Below are 17,849 nucleotides of genomic sequence, written 5' to 3'. Positions count from 1 at the left end.
TAATTATTAGCCATGTTTCCTATAGACTATCTTCTTATAAAGTATAACCTTTTCCATACAATTACAATATATTTCGAGTTTTCTTATCTATTTTTAACCTTCACTATTTAAATAAGAGAAACCATTAAAGGAAACAGACTTTGACATTCTTTTTAAGACTTATTTCATTAGATTTTTATTGTGCCAAAGATAATCTGGCTCAGTGAAAAACGAGATTTTCTAATAACCAGATTTCTCTCAGTTTAAGCAAAGCCTCACATATAACACGTTCGTGCCGAAGTCTAATTTCTGGTAAATCCATGCATGTGTCACACGGCGATCTTATGCCAAGTTCTTGCCTTCGCAGAACCTGAAACACAGGGCTCTTAAAGAAGAGGCCAAAAGTTTGGCCTCTGAATGTGACAATTTCAAAATGCCAGAGAATATATTTCCCTTAGGCCAAAAAAATAGTTTGAGGTACATAAATTGATCTAACAGTTAATCAAGACCAAAGGAAATGCTTCATATTTCTCATTGAAAAGGAGAAGAGAAAAAGGCCTTTTCCCCCTTCCTATTCTGCTGCTGCTTGCTTTCTAATGGACAAAGTTCACTGAATGCATTAAAACTTCACAATGTCGGGGTTAACTACACTCTATTACTTTTCCAAAAGCTCCAAGATGAGGCACAAATGAAGAGTTACAGCAAATACCAATAAGATTTACCATTAAAAAGAAAACAACAAAACCAAAAACCTTCACATTGCAAAAAGAAGCAAAGTAATTGTAAAAATGGATAGATGTTACTAGTATCAAATTTTAAAATATCTAAATTATCTTATTAGGAATCTTTTAAAAATAATTTTTAATTAATAGAATTGATGTCAGTTCCAACTAAAATTCTGGACCACTGAGACCATTCATCTCAGAGTAGTTTACGATTTGTTTCTGGCCTTGTTATTGGGGATGTTGGCCAACCTAATTCGACATCAGACAGACTCTGCCTTTAGTTGGGAATATAAGTTAGGAAATAAAGAACTAGAAAAGAAAGTCAGAATCATTAAGTAGCACAATGGGATTTAATTAAAGTATTACAGGAACTTGAAAGAAAAAATAAAGAGAACAAACTCTTTAAAAACAACAATGCTTACAATTCTAAATGTTGGGAGGTTAAATCTTCAATATGTGTAAGTAGGAAAAGTGACAAGTGAATATTAAGGAAGGATCACTCAAGAGTTCTTCCAAAAATATTTCTGTTGCTCTTAAGTTTAAGGTTAATAATTAGTAAAGGATTTAAGCAAAAACCACGCAAAGATGAGTCCAGGAAAAATGAATTCCCTTCGCATTCTCATCTTAAAAATACACTAATGTGACTGTTTAGAAATCTTATTTTATGTTGGGGCCTCTTGACCCAAACTACACAATTTTTGCTCCTCCACGAATTTTTCCTCTATTTCTTAACCTCCTACCACCTCTACCTTCTTAAAAGTGCCAAAACACCTTAATACTAGTCACTTTCATGTAAACATTTCTTGCCTTGATTAGAAAGCAGCAGACTAAGATGACGTGGGGTACTGTCACCTGTGTCCTTCGTACCATCTGAGTGGCCTTAAATATTTCCTTAGTAATAATATGTGATACTGAGCACACACTGTATGCCAAGTTTCCATATATTAGATCTTATTGATCTTTATAATAATATCCTACGAGACTGGTATTATTTTGTCCTTTCAGTGAAGCTGAGACTTAGGTTAAGAAACTGTCTCCAGGTCAGAGGGTTTGAAGTAGTGGAGCCTAGATCAACGCCAGGTAGCCTGACCCCACACGTTCATGCTATTATTAACCACCTGCTGCACTTCTCCCCTATGCCGACCACCTTTGACCTGCAGTGTCTTCATCTCTATGTGAGGACAATGATACCGCTAGAGACAAATTCTTGTTAGGGCTGAGCTAAGATGTAGAGGGCCTAATGCCTGGCAGCCACGATTCATAGCCCAGGACAGAGGTAATGGGCTGTATGTTGAGTTGATATACCCTCAAACCTTTATGAAAAGCCGATACCAAAAATGAGTATTTATTAGGACTCCTATGATGCCTGTACAACATAGATTTGACAGTACTTCAAACTGTGAGTTGTTACAAAATTTATACACATAATCAGATGAACAGGACACTTTAAACACCACATCACCGGAATTAAATTCATGACATTTTATAGAAACAAAATGTAATATCTGAAAGTAAGTCGCAGCCAATTCTGCTACTTGAGAAGCATTTGCTGTAATAAACAGACATTTGCTAAAATCCTCCCCATCTGCAAGAACACTACACCTTCCAAAATATAAAGATCTGACCTTAAACTGTCTGTGGAATATTAAGATAATAAAGCATTGGAATATTTCAACTATTTCCTCATTGAGAGATCACTGAAGCAATTATACCAGAATTTCATCTAACTGACGAAGGAATCTAGAATGTAAATATTATCAGAGCATATTATCAAATAGTCATTTTACCAACTGATTCAAGTCTTAATCCCACAAGTATTTAACCATATCCGTTTCCTATATGACACTTTCCTTCCTTATACATCTAAGCTTGGATTTCCACTTTTCCCTACAAGCCAAATATTTCCTCTTTGAAAAACATGCTCTGAATTGTTCAACAGAGAAATTCATGAGGGAGAAATACTGGCATGTGGTAAACTATATTTTGTATGTTACTATAGTTTTCAATTAAACAGAAAGATGACATGGTGAATATCTTGCCAGGAAAAAGCCTAAGACTTTTAAATCTCTTTGTGTTGATATAAATTTAATTTATTTTATAATAATATTTATCATCTCCTTTATTACTTCTGGCAGAAAAAGTTAAATTCCATTCCCACAGTGATATAAGCATAAAAGAAAGCAAAGCTATCACTATAAAATTCAACCACATAAACTTCTATAATTTAGAAAGAGTTAAGTAATGCAGTATTTCTCAAATACAAGGAAAATATTCCTAGCTTAGTCCAGAACGAATTAGTATTTACAAATAAATTCCAAATAATATATTAAGTGTGCCTAATGAGAGCTTCTTCTACATACTTTGGGGTAAGAGAGAGAGATTTCATTTCAACACAGAGCTTTTATTTGTTTGTAAGTGACGTGTTCTTTTGAGGGGAAGAAGGAAGAAACTGAAATTAAAGAAAACGATACTATATTCTAAGTTCCTAGGACACAAAGATTAGGTCTACACAGTTCACACAATAGTTTCTGATAATATTGACAGATTTTTTTTTCTACCTAGAAATTTCTAATCACCAAGGCAGAATCAAAGTAAATTCAGTTTTTAAAAACACAAATGTTCGTTTATATCTTTATGAATGAATGTAGGTTGCATAACTGATAGTTTAGGGTCTTTTTAGCAAATCTAAAAAACCTATTTTAAAGCTGAGTAAGTCCTTAAAATTAGACCTATTCCTGCTCTCAATTAAGTGGAAACCAACTTCCAAAGATGTTTCACATTTTTCCAGTTTTACATTTCGTTATAGACAGTTCTACCGTAACTGCATTAGGTCACGAAATTACCAGAACCAACAAGAGCAGACAGTTTACCTTTTCGGCGGTGAATGAGTTGCATTCACAGTTTTCCACATGTACAAGAGTGAATTCAAACTGCATTCTGTAGCGGACTTTAATCAAGTAAAGCAGTGATTCTGAAAATTTCACAGATGTTAGAATCGCCAGGAAGGCTATGGCTATTAAAACGCATCACTGCACTTGACTCTCTAAAATTTCGGATTTAGGAGGTCTGGACGGGCCCTTGTAGTTGCATTGCTAGCAAGTTCCAGGTGATGCTGAGGACCCGGTGCCACATTTTAAGAACCAGTGGCTTTGGAAATTCATGAGTTTGGAAATAATTTACAAATGTTCCAGATCTCACTGCCTTATTATTTTCTAAAATTATCATTCCTCTGGCTAAATAATGCTCTTATTAATATGAAGGTCTTCAGGAAATAACTCAATGCCAATTGCATGAAGATAAAACAGAAGCACATAATTTAGGACTGAAACAAAAAATTAAAATTCTGTATGTATAAAAATACAGCAAGTAGCACACTGCCCAGAGTTTCTTTCCTCACCAAAGCAAGCCATGTCACCTTTCCCTGAACAAACTGTCTAGATTTGAGTGTGTGCCACTTCTGAAAAAAGAAACAATATGGGGAAGTAAATTACATATTATGCTAAAAGGCTAAAAAGTTTATTAGCAAATTTCCATCTCTAAATTCAAAATACAAAATTAATTCAAGAGACTACCAGATGATATGAATACCAGGTCTGAAAGACCTCTATGCATATTCCACGATGACCACAAAATCACCCATTAAAACAAGTAAAATACCAGTATTCCGCAAGAAATCATTATAATTTATATAACAATTTTAATTATAAAATTGACTTCACACATCTCATTTTTTAGGATGAATCCACCACAAACTTAAAGCAGGGGGCACGCAGCATTCTTATGGTCCATGCTGAGAGGATGAAGCCCTGGGCGACGGCGAGGTTAAAGGTCGTATCTAAGGCCACAGGATTAGCCTCTATGTCTCCTGCCTGCCAGTGCTTTTGTTAGGAGACAATCATAAAAGGCACCCCACATCATATGAGAAAACTGAAGGCTAGAAGAAACCAGAATAATTCAATACAATTTTACGCTAAATTGATTCAATGTGACTGCTTGTTTCCCTTCTCAACCTCCCACTGCAAACACCTGAATGATGGTCTGGCTTCTATGGACAGTCGAGGACCATAATACTACTCCTGCAGTATTCTGATTTTTTTATATGGACTTTCATTTCATTTTAGTTTATACTTTCATGCGCAATTTTCTTTTGACCCTCTAATTTAAGAACTTGAAACACCAGATGAAGGCATCTTTACGCAAACTATCACCTCAGCGCAGTTTTATATTCCATAAACACAGGATTTGCTTTCCTCCACTTCTGCTCATCCTTAAAACGTCTCATCTCTGGTATTTTTCCTCCTATTCTATATGCTCTCCTCCGGAATATTTTATTCACCTTCATGATTTAGAATATTATTCCCACGATATTAAAAGTATCTCAAAATCTAAATCTCCAGCTATGAACAAATAAATAAATTTGAGTTACTGATTAAAAACGGTTGATCAAAAAGTAGCTGTAAGAGCATGATTTGAAAATAAGACATAAACATGATTACTAAATAAAATCATTAGTGGTAACATAACCGCATTTCATTACAGGATTTAAAGTGATCAATTTTCTACTCTGTGTGCATACGGTTTCTAAAGCACTATGACGGGAAGATGAGGTAGACTGCCACTAGCCAGATCGGAAAGCCACACAGAAAATCAAACAAATTGGGGCGCCTGGGTGGCACAGCGGTTAAGCGTCTGCCTTCGGCTCAGGGCGTGATCCCGGCGTTATGGGATCGAGCCCCACATCAGGCTCCTCCACTATGAGCCTGCTTCTTCCTCTCCCACTCCCCCTGCTTGTGTTCCCTCTCTGCCTGGCTGTCTCTATCTCTGTCGAATAAATAAATAAAATCTTTAAAAAAAAAAAAAAAGAAAATCAAACAAATTAACTACGGGGGGGGGGGGAGGAAAAAATGCTAAAAGTTGGCTGGCTTTAATATTACCCCAATGGTAATCCTCCTCTTAAAAAAAGAAAGCTAAAGCCATCGATTTATGATCAAGCAGTGAAGGATCACAGAGATATACGTAACCCTAGGTAATGATCAAAGAGAAAATCCATTAAAAAGCAAAACATAATATAAAGGATATAATGAACAAAGATTCATTCAGTCTGAATCTTTGATATATACTTGTCATTGTGTTTTTTGAAAATACTTGTCAAAGCAAATGAATACTCAGTGAAGAAAGTATCCTATATAAAATATCATAAAATATTAAATCTATTCATAGAATCGGGGGTTCCCGGGTGGCTCAGTCAGTTTAGCATCTGACTCTTATTTTCGGGTCAGGTCATGATCTCAGGGTTGTGAAATCAAGCCCCGTGTCCAGCTCTGTGCTGAGTGCAGAGATTCTCTCTCCCTCTCTCTCTGCCCCTCTGCCCCCCACCCCTGCTCGCGCTCTCTAAAAATAAATTTTAAAAAATTCATAGACTCTAATGAATAAGTTAGAATATTTGAAGAAAAGAAAAATTAAGCTCCTTATCCAAAGAGATATTTTTAATTTAAGAGCCAGGATTTAAATACCACTTCAACTGGACTCGGTAAGAATATTCTACTATTCTTTGTATTCATCCACGTTTCAATTTGCATAGATTTAAAAGAATCTTTAAATTTTATAGCTTTAGTTATGGAAGCTATCATGAATGTTACAGTTTCATGTTTTAGAATGTGAATTCTGGAAAAAAATACAGTTCAATTACAATAAAGTAGATGATACCGTAGATAAAAGAAACTCAATACTATATGATGATTTCAAATGTGCTCCTCTTTTGGGCAAACAAATCTACTACAGACATATCTAGAATTAAGAAATCCCATTTGCTATAATTCCGTGACACAGAAACTTCGGTAAACTACTTGGTATATAGTAACTTAAAAATTAGAGCAATGCAGATGAAATTAGCATACAAATCCCATGGATGAAAAGCACACATATAAACCCATTAAACTTATAAGACTTCAACCCTCAAAAGGGCTTTTTATTTAATTCATTTCTCTGCTTGTTCAACCTCATTCTTCTCATATATGTTTCTTAAGATAGTGTTCTGGGTTACGTGGACACCAAAACGGGATTGAAATCCAGAGAAACACACAAGCTGAAGATGAATAAACACAATGGCTCTCTTTTGAAAACCTAATGAACTGGAAATGAACTGTTAAATAACTACAAAGGAAGACCAAGAAAAAGCACAGATAACTTTTTAATTTAAGATAAAGTCAACAAAGATCCATGGTAAACAATGAGGTTGAATAAATGTTAGATCATCACATCATGTAAATTAACTATTGTCATCATCCCCTCGCGGGGCATTTTTAGACTTCGTGAATCTAGAACATTCTAAAACGTAAATATTACTACACTTTATAAAATGGTGATTATTTTAAGAATGTGTAATGATTCAGGAATCGGATTTTCCCCTATGTTACTTAGTTCTTAAACTAACCAGAAACTGTTCCCTATGACAGCTGCATAATCCAGGAGTTGGGCATTAGAAACTCTGATCCCCAAACTCACTTTTGTCAGGCTTCCTGAAACCGAGACGAAACCATCTCTTTCTAGTTTCTCAGTTTTCCTTTCCACAGATTAAATTTATAGATCTCAATTATAAAGATGTCCCAAAGAATAACCCATGCCTTAGATATAATGGAGGAAGTAAAAGACCTCACAGGTAATAATTATATTTTAGTGGTGTAATATGTACTACGAATATTTTATTGCAATAACAAATACTACATGCCACTGACCCTACTACTGCCTCACTGCGAGGAGACCTTCTGCCTTTGCTACCTCATTAGATACTTGTGTCTCAGCAGAGAGATGAATTAGTCATTCCCTTGTTTTTAATTTTGGGGGATGTTGTCCAAAAGTAAAATAATTTAAACACAACACTTACATAATGGTGCGTATTTCAAAAAGTGGTAATGAAATCTAACTCAATTTTTTTTATATGCTGCAATTACTCTTACTAAGAATAAAACATCACCATACTGATTCCAATTGGTCAACAGCCCAATGTCCGCTGTTTGACCTGGGACTGAGAGACACAATACAGGAGGAAACAAGCCTTTCCCTTCATATCAACCAATTTCAAAGGCTGGGCTGTAACCACCCAAATCCTAGTCTCCCTGAAAAAACTATTATTGATCATAGTCATTTAGTTATGTAAACTTATTAGATATTTTCCCTCCCAGAAGTAACATGGTATTTGAGTTTAATACTCATTTTGTGCAGAAAAAAAAAAAAAAACAACTATTCTGTAACTCTAGTGTTCCACTTTTCTTTTTAATTAACAAAGTAAGGTTTAATCTCAACATTCTAGAATTTGGTGAAGAAGTCTGAACATAATGTTAACGATTTTCGGCTTTCAGTCTGTTCTTCCAGGATCTGCGTCCACACTTGTGACTTGTCAGATCAGAGCTCTATTTGGTCATTTAACCGTCCTCAGGTCTGGACTGATTTAATCCGTCTTGAGAGGCAAAAATGGCACTTTACCATGTTTAATCGCCCACATCAGAAAACATCAATTTTGGATTTGGGGTATTTATTTTCTAAAAACACTAAAGACTACAGAGAAACTTCAAAGATACATAATTTCGAGAAGTCTTCAGGGGAAAAGAGAAGGTAACACAGAAGGGCAATGTTACTGAGGAAACTGAATAGAACTTAAACAGCTTTTACTATTTCAGTTAGTCTCTCATTATTAATATATTGCGGTTGTTAATCCTCAAAACATGTCCACATGTGTCCATTGTGCAGAAACTAATACTAAAGTTTCACCCTCTGGAATTTTTAATCTATCAAATTTACAAAGGGAGTGAATTTTAAAAAAATACTGAGTTCTATTTGCACATTCCATCTACGCTGACAAAAATTTTTAAAAGTACCAAGACTGCCAGACTGCTGGGAGGTACAAAAGGAGCATCCAACAAAGAAGAAAACAGCCAGTGAACCACGAATAAGATAATATCCGTAGAGAGAAGGCAAAGGAGCAGAGACAGCTAACGATGCAAAGGGAGGCACTGATGTGACAACAGAACAGTTGATACTAATTTGTCCTAAAAAGGTGTATGTAGCTTTCACATTTGCATCTTTAAATACTTGTACACGCTTAACTGGATGAGCCAGCCAATCAGAGGGCACGTACAAAAACGTACTGCTGTAATTCCATAAAATATTTGTCACGTCCGTTTATTTATAGGCAGAAAATAAGATAACTGATGGAACCAATAACTATAATTGGCTACTATCTGGAAAAAGAAAAATAACATTGTAAAGTAAGTCCTAGAACTGTATTTTTGAATACATCATCTAGAATTTCAACATGAATTTGACATTGTCTTTCAAATGTAACTTCGTGAAGCTGAGGTAAGAAATATTTACTGAATGCCTACAGTGGGTCAGACATTGTACTAAGTGCTTAAAATACGGCAGTACACATAACACGCCCAAGGAGTTCCCATGTAGTGAAACAGGCACAGCACTTTTAAGTGCACCAGGAAAACCAAAGCATTTTAATATAAAAATGAAAAATTTTATAATTAGTTCATCTGCAGCATAAACAGGGTATGAAGTGAAAAATAACTCCCTGACAATTCTCTTTATTGTCTAGCAGATACACAGTTCGAGAATTTTCAAGGATTAAGCATCCAAAGATTTTCTCAATTATTTCTTCAGTTCAAACCAAAACTAATATCTAACAAAACTTCAAATCTTCTTACTTCCCTTGAAAATGCTACCTAAGTATTCCCTTAACAATACTGGATAGGCACATTTTTAAAGGATCTCACATACTGTATTTGCCACAGTTGCTGAGACACTATTAGAGCTGTTAGCAGAAATCTTTTTCTCCCTCTTTCTTTTTTGTGAATTCAGCACCTGCACTGTTTAGAATAAAGTGTAATCTTGAATTATAAAATTCGTTATAAAATAATTTTAATCAAATAGTGAAGAAACTGCTTCTAACTTTACCATAACTGAAAAAAATAACTAAATCTTGTTCAAGTACTTCGAAGTTATATTTCAGAATGTTTTGATTCCGTAGAAATGGATAAATATTAGTGTACTTAAATCTTAAGTGCTGCTTTTCAGACAGTCACGGCAGTAGAGCCACGGCTCCGGAGTTTGAGAAGATCCACCCAACCTGGATTATTTAAACTCGCAATAAATAGATGTATTTTCTTGGAAAAATATCTATTGTTACAGTAAAACTGGAGCTTCCTTTCTAGCAGGATTGTATGATTACTCGTTTATATTGTTCTTTCCGCAGGAATTCGCACGGCCCTGCTCGCATCCTGTTATTCACTTAGAGTTCCCCGCGCTTCGCTGTACTGTTGCCCTAACAGCCGGAGAGTGGTTTCTACTGCACATAAAACCCTCGTCGGTCAGCGTACTCCGAGTCTCCTCATGTGCAGTAGTTCATAGGTGTTCAGGCCTTCGGAATTGCCTTGAAAATTTTATTGTCTTTGTCCTTTCAAAATACTGCATGGCCTTCCCAGATCACTGGATGTCTGGAGAAGACTATGGGATCTTTTCTACGGATTATTTCCCTCACCTTCCATCTAACTCTGTTCCTGTACTGAACAACCTAAGAAGCTACTAGGGTACGGCACTCCCCTGAAACCTAAGCAAACACATTTATGGTCTTCCGAAAATTTCGTACATTTGAATTTGTCTTTCTGAAGGCAAAGAAAACAATTTTTAAGTAATTCAGGCATAATCAAAGCCAAGTTAAATCACTGCCTCACACTCACCTAGGATGCATATGAAAAATAGAAATTCCTTGGTTCTACACAGAAACTACACAGAATCAGCGTAAGAGTTACATGCCCTAGAATGTGCTAATTTTAATAGGCCTTCCACGTTATTCTCATACACAATGAAGTTAAAAATCAGTAATGCAAAGGACCTAGAATTAAAGGTAATATAATTGATGAAGGAATGACACAAATAGGGTAATAAGATCCATCTGTTAAATATACTGTACCGGAATAAAAAATAAATTCATTAATGAAGAGTTAAGGAAATAATTTTCAACACGTAAGAACTCCATAATGAGCCCCGCTAAGCTATAGCATTCTCTAGAAGGTAGGCTTAAAATCTCCTCTACTTGAGGCACTGAACAGGACAGACATGTTTAATCATGAAAAAACATATACATAAATATAAATTTATACATTAAATATGCACATATTATCTTAATTAGCATACATACACACACTGTCTAGAAAGCAGTAATTATGTCAACATTTAAACGGCAGCTGGCTCCTGGCTACGCTGCTTCATCCTGATCCATTACTTCTAAACAGAGCACAAAAAATATACATTTTTTTTCTCTTTTTAACATTTATAGTTTGATTTCCCATTATAGAAGAGCAGGAAATGAAAAAGGCAAAATTACTAACATCAATTCATCTCTACCAGAGTCAAGGAATAACATGTCTCTGGCTTCTAGACTGTAAACTCTCTAAGGGCAGAGACCTCATCTTACAAGTCACAGGAACCCCCCCCCCACACACACACAAAGGTCAAGCAGTGAGCACTGCATGTGAACAAATGCTGAGGATTAGGACAGCATTCCACAAGGCGGGAGTGGCCTCAAGGTTACAGTCCACGACAGGGGCTCCCAAACTGCCACATGCACCAACCCCACCGCCCTACCAGCGCTTGATTCTGCAGGTCTAGGTGGGGCCCGAGATCCGGCATTTCTAACAAGTTCCCAGCTGCCACTACTGCCGCTTGTTTGGGGACTACACTTTGAGAACCACAGATCAGGGAAAAGTCTTCAGGACTGCGCTATATAAATGATTCCTAGAAAAGAGAAGTAACTGAGATATGGTTAGGAAAAACAACATAGGGCTTCTAGAAACCGGGGTTCCGGTTCCAGCTCTATCACAAAATGACTATTTAGTTGATAAACATACACACACACACCACTGAATACCACATAACCCATCTCCAAGATGAAGGATCCAGTGTAGATGAAAACTGAAAACTCAAAGACTTGATAGATCAGAAAAAATTTCAGTGTCACTATGAACCCCGAACCATATAACCTTCCCTGAAATGATCACCCTCGTATCAATGTATGTTACCCGAATCACAACTGTTAAACACCACAGCTTTTATGCAAGATAAAGAACATACAGAGCAAGCACACAAAGAAACAAAATGCCCAAGCAAACCATTTAACTATAAACCTAAAAGGAAATAACTGTTTCGCAATAACCTAAAAATAAATTATAAATTCAAGTATCTGTAAATGTGTCCGGGACAGCAGTATCAGCATTGTCTGAGAGCTTGTTAGAAATGCAAATTTCTGGCTACCTCCTAAACCAACTGAATAAGAACCTTCATCTTGACAAGATCCCTATTTGTAAGCACCTTAAAGTTCGAGAAGCACTGGCACAAGCCACTGAGGTTTCATAATTAATTCTTTACTGCTGTTTGTAAAATAACATGATAATTTAAAAGACCGAACATTTCCTGGAAAAAAAAAAAATCTACTTCTGACATAGAAACAGATAAAAGGAGAAACTGGGGAATTATTTTACACGAGAACATATATTGAAACATTATCTTCAAACAAAAACTTCTATTTAAAATACTTTATTACTATGAAATAACATACGATTAAAAGGTGACATCACCTAGCTCAAATCTCTAACTTCAGAGCTGAGTAAAAGGAGGTGCAGGGATGCTAAGTGGTTTGGTTAAAATCCAGTAGTTTGTCACGGCACAATGGAGAGTGAAATCCAATTCCACGGACTCCTACAATAAACTACTCTTTCTGGTGGGAATAAAAACAACTTAAGCACATTTTCCTGGACTAAATCACACAGTTAATATAAAATAGAAGTGTAATTTTTAAAGAATAAGATATCTACACAAAACATATTGAAGAAAATTAGCAAAAATATATCATAGTATATGTGTTTTATTCCATAAAAAAAAGAGAAACTTTCAAAAATTGGAAGAAGTAGAACTGAAAACTGACACTTCATATGGACGTAACGTTCAAACGTACGATTTTCAAAGGACGACGCCACATGTCATTTGAGTGGCAGCATCTTTTTGATGAATGAATCTGGAACACTTATTTTTAGAAATACCTAAAAGTTTGGCTTTGTTACTTAAATTTTACTATACATTAGTTAGCAAAACTTCTTCTTACCATCAAAGAAGCTCTTGGCTCTTAGGTAACTGACACTGAGCCTAAGAACTGAAAGTTTGTCCAGCTTATTAATAACATCTTGTGGAAAAGGCAGCAGACTAGCCAAACGGTCCAACTCTGTATTAAGTCGGTCTCTATGTCGCTTGGAAGGATTTGACTTGATTCCTTCAGCTGGGATCGGCTTGACACTGAAAAACAAACAAAATACCACAAAATACTTTAAAATACATAAAGCAAAAACTTCTACTGCATTATAGCTCCTCAAATATTTCTCAGATAAAACAAACACCTAAAATCACTTCAAGTTAACATAAATCCCTTCAAAATGCTTCTTTCATATCTTAATTAAGAAAAACAAGGGAGTGGGTAAAATTCTTCATAATGTTGTATTAAAAGCTTATGGGCCCAACTTAAGAAAATGCTGAGTACATCTTATGTACCTCATACCTCCTTGACTTCATAGACTTGTAGTATCATGATTCCCAATAACAAATCCTAGTGGGTTTTTCTTCAACCCCAGACATTTTTAGGGAAAGAAAAAAAAAAAGAAATCTGCAATAAATTAGGTGAAAATTATGCTTCCTTTGCTATCTTCTACAAGAAGCATCTTGGAATCATTTATGATGTAGATAGGTAAGAGCTACCCTAAATAAAAAGCTTATCTTTATCACCCCCAGCTTCCTCTATTTAACACTTTCATCCTGTCAGCGACAGGTATTCAAAGCCCTACTGGTACCTCCAGTTGGTTGTCCAGGCATCTAATTGGGCCCTCCGATATTAAAAAAATTGACTTGGGTTATTTATACTTGTTGATTGACAAACATCAGAGGTTAACTGTGATCACCAGTAAATTTTGCTTTTAGGACTGGTCCATAATTCTACTTATTAGCTTTCACAGTTAATGTCTCAATTAGAAAATTCAATGAAACCCCAACATTTAGCATGATTTTCATATGAAAGAAAAGATATTTATGGTTAGGGGTAGAACTTGGGTTTAGAAATGAGAAACTGGATAACTTCACACAAAGGCCTTAGCCAGGATTTCACAGCAGAAATCCATTACTTAAAGTGAATTCACAGATCATCAGACACCCATACTGAAATATAGAGAAGACATTATAAAGTAGATCATGCCTGCACCTTTCCATTTGCCAGAAAAATTCAAACTTATGCAGAGTGTTCTTAGAACAAAGACTTTTTCCCCCAGTTTTATTGAGAAGGCAAAGACATTTTCGACAATTCAAATTATAGTATCTTAAAAGTAGAGACTGGCTTGAGTATAGAGCTATTAATTTGATTTAATCGAAATATTTCTAGATACTTTCTTTTCAATGTTATATGTGGAGAACTAATACTTCATATAAAAAATTAACAAGTCTATATAAAATTTAAATGTTTTTATATTGTCCCTAACAAGTAATTTCTAGAACTTGTCTACTTCTATTTTTACTACAGTTCATGTTATTTCTACAAAAATAAGAGTTAATAAATTGGTAAAGCATATGGCATATATACAAAATAAATCAGGTACTTTTTCCAGACTGTATAATTGCATACTTAACAGAAATTGGTGACTGTTTCTCTAGCTCTTTTCCCCTAATCATGCTGCATTTATAATCAAATTCAAGTTATCTTAAACTTCTTCAATTAATCAAATGAATTTCAAATTTTACCTGTAATGCATGCCTTCCTCATTCAATAATTCTCCACTGATTAATCACTTGTTAATACAAATATTTACTTGCACTTATCATGTCCTGAGCAGTCTAGGGAAACATTCTTCTCCTACATATTCAAGAAGTGTTATAAGAGCTAAATACGTGAGCAAAGGTTTCTTCTGAAGAAAGACTTTTATAGACAAGGTGGTATCTGAGATGGGCCTTTAAAGACGAAGGGGATTTCAGGAGGAGGCGGTAAATCTCCTGTGTGGAGCCTGAAGCCCAGAGAGCAAGAGAGAGGAGAAGGGGGAAGCAGGTTAGGCCACATTCTTGTGACAGTGACCGCCTACCATGGGCCAATCACAGAAGATGAGCAGTGAACAATACAGACTAAAGTTCCTGTTCTCATGCAGCTTACATTTCAGTGGCAAGACACAAAAATAGATAAATGAATGAATAAACATAAGACTTTGGGGGCTGGTAAGTATTCAGAAGAAAAATAAGGCAAGATAAGGTGCTAAGGAGTGGCCATCATGCTGGTTTTGACAGCCAGGAAGGGTCTCCGATGTTATGTTGCCCCTGCAGACAGAAATACGACCAAAGAGCGAGCCATGCGGGTGTCTGATGAAAAGTGTTTAAGATTGAGGAAACAGTCCATTTCCCCAGAGAAACGGTATAAAGTTAGACTTCGGGACCTGGGAGTCATCCTAGCTTGCCGCTGGGACTTACAGGACCGTCTTGTGTTCTACTAAGCCGACTCTGGCTAGGGAGAGGACGAAAGGCATAGGGCAGCTCTCACTGAAGCTAGCGCTCCTCTCTGAACTACAAATCCGTGTCACTCCTCTGATTCAAACCTCTCGGTGGCTCTGCTCCGTCCGCGTTCCTTAGCCTAGCAAGCCAAACGCTTCTGGATCTTTCATGGCCTCCTCACTGTTCCTCTGGCCTCATTCCTCCAACCAAACGCTTCCCAGTCCATTATGGTCCAGAGGGAAGAAATTACTTTGTTACCAATATACACTCTGGTGCTTTCATACATGTCACTCTCCAGAATCCTCCTGCTCTGCGGCATCAGCTGCAAAGCCCCGCTCATTAGACCACTTGTGTGAAGTCCTCCCTGCCCTACTCACGCGACTCCTCCTGTACTACCCCTGTACCTTACGCATCGTATGCAAATGTCTTCCACACCATTCCATTAAGTGTGTGCAGAAAGCATTTCCAATAAGTTGAAACTGAAATCTTGCACTCTTGGAAGCTTTCCAGCAATGATTATAAAACACCGGGGAGAAGACAGTAACACAAACATTGGGGCAAGACAAACTGACAGGACCCAGAGAAGTAAAAATCACGGTAGGAAAGAGTCCTCAAGATACTCCTCAGTATTGCTGCTGCCTATCTTGTGCTGGCTGCCAGCAATACTCAGCCCTGAGCGAGATCAAACCATTTATTTGCACAATGTCACACTGCCCACAGCTCTCATGTGTTACCATGCACATCATGGAAAATTTAGCATGAGATCAAATTTCGTAAGTTACATAACCGGTATTACATACACTCGTTTGTTGCTCTTATTACTTTGTAACTTGGATCATTTTTGTATCTCTGTTGCTCAGCATAGTACTTGACATAGAGTGGACTTTCAATTAATGTTTGCTGAAGTTTTTCTGGAAGTGTCCAGGAAAAAAGTTATCAGAGCCTGACCAAAGTCAGTAATAGTACGCATAGTAAGGCCTGGCACGAGATGTTTCAACACAGCACCTTGTGCCTGTCACAAAGTTTGTTATATACCAAGACTCAAATGTTTGCTGATGGGACACAGGAAGGATGGAAGAGGAAAACACTGAGGGAGGGAGAGGTTGCTAAGGGCTGAAAGTTGTAGCTTGAGGTAACAACTCTATTTCCTAATGGATGGTACACCAAACAAAGAGAAAGACACTTGAGGACAGACCTGGATGATACCAAATTTAGGTATAAGGCTGAGGAAGAGTCAGAGGCAAAGACAACAGAGGAGGAATTATAAGAAGACAGGAAAAGAACCAGGGCAGAATATTTTAAAGGTTACAGAACAAAATCAAATGCACAGAAAAAATTAAGTAAGGTCAGAGCTGAGAAGTATCCACTCAGCATGGCATTTCAAATCCGCTGTGGTTAAAGCTGCAGGAACAGACATGACAGCTTTTTCACTGATTTTGTAAAAAATATTCAGAACTATTTTGTGAAAATATTTCACCTTATCTATACATTTTCAAGATGCACATAATAAAGAGAGTACACTTACATCAATGACACTTGACCTGGGTTATCCTAGTACTTTTACTTTTCTATTGCCTTTAAATCTATGCCAAAATATACTGCCAACCATCTATTTAAATGAAAAGCCACAGTTGAAATATAAACAAACATCCCTGGAAGATTAGATTTGGGAGATTTGAAGTGAAGATAGCTCTTGAAATAGAGAGACCACTGATGTTGAGGAAGCAAAGGAGCAATTTATTATTTTGTTTTAACCTTACCTCAGAATCCCTGTCCCAACCTGCAAATCAAAATTGTTGTGAAATCAAGACTCCAGCTGCCTGCCTGCCGTGCTGCTGTTTTGGAAGCCCTGCCTGCTACACGTGCTGCTGTTCCCTAGCCCGACAGCATGTCCAATGGCAGTCTGGGCGCTATCTTTAAAGCCTTTTCTTATCCCAGTGTAGAATGTCTTACAGGCGTCACTTGTGCCCAGTGTTGACAGCAAAATTAAAATTTTAACCCAGTTTAGTCATAAAAATTACCTTAACTATAAATGTTTGTTTTTATAGGACATTTACCATAAAACCTCAAATGACATGCAAAGATACAGTTTCAGTAATCCTATGAGATTAAAGCAACATTTTCTAACAGAGATTGTCTGTTGCAGTACTGAGTCTGCTCTAGCAGCGTTTTCCTCTCAGTGATTTCATCTACTGCCGAACGTTTCATTCCACTTACTAAAAAATTATCTTTACTTCCAGTGCTTGTACCTGAATGTTCTCCCATTCATATTTCCCAGAACCTAGGCACCCCCTTCTCTCCATGTGATATGGTACCACTCTTCACTCAAGCCAACAGCTAGGACATTGAAATATTCTTCCATAAATCTCTGACTATACTCAAGCTATTCATTCATCATTTCCACCCCATGGCTTCAGTTTGTACTTATTTCTCTCTGAATGTAAATGTTGAATGTGTAAAGTCACAAATTATATGATTAATATGGTGTTGGAGAGGTGATCTGTAACACAAATGAAGTCAGATTTCATTGTCAGGCTGGATACAGGTGAATATTTTACTTCCCTAGATGAGGCGGAA

The 17,849-nt window shown here is 36.6% G+C and overlaps 1 protein-coding gene across 1 annotated transcript in view; it reads right to left on the bottom strand.

The window, feature by feature from the left end:
• Positions 1-17,849, bottom strand: part of AHR (aryl hydrocarbon receptor) — a 46,471-nt gene that overhangs the window by 21,641 nt on the left and 6,981 nt on the right. Inside the window, exon 2 of the mRNA XM_026506964.4 lies at positions 12,865-13,052. Coding sequence (XP_026362749.2) covers positions 12,865-13,052 — 188 coding nt within the window. The remainder of the gene's footprint in view (positions 1-12,864; positions 13,053-17,849) is intronic.

Source organism: Ursus arctos, unplaced genomic scaffold, assembly GCF_023065955.2.
Source record: "Ursus arctos isolate Adak ecotype North America unplaced genomic scaffold, UrsArc2.0 scaffold_3, whole genome shotgun sequence".
NCBI classification, from domain to species: domain Eukaryota; kingdom Metazoa; phylum Chordata; class Mammalia; order Carnivora; family Ursidae; genus Ursus; species Ursus arctos.
Note: the sequence above shows the minus strand (reverse complement) of the source record. Positions and strands in the feature narration are given on the sequence as shown.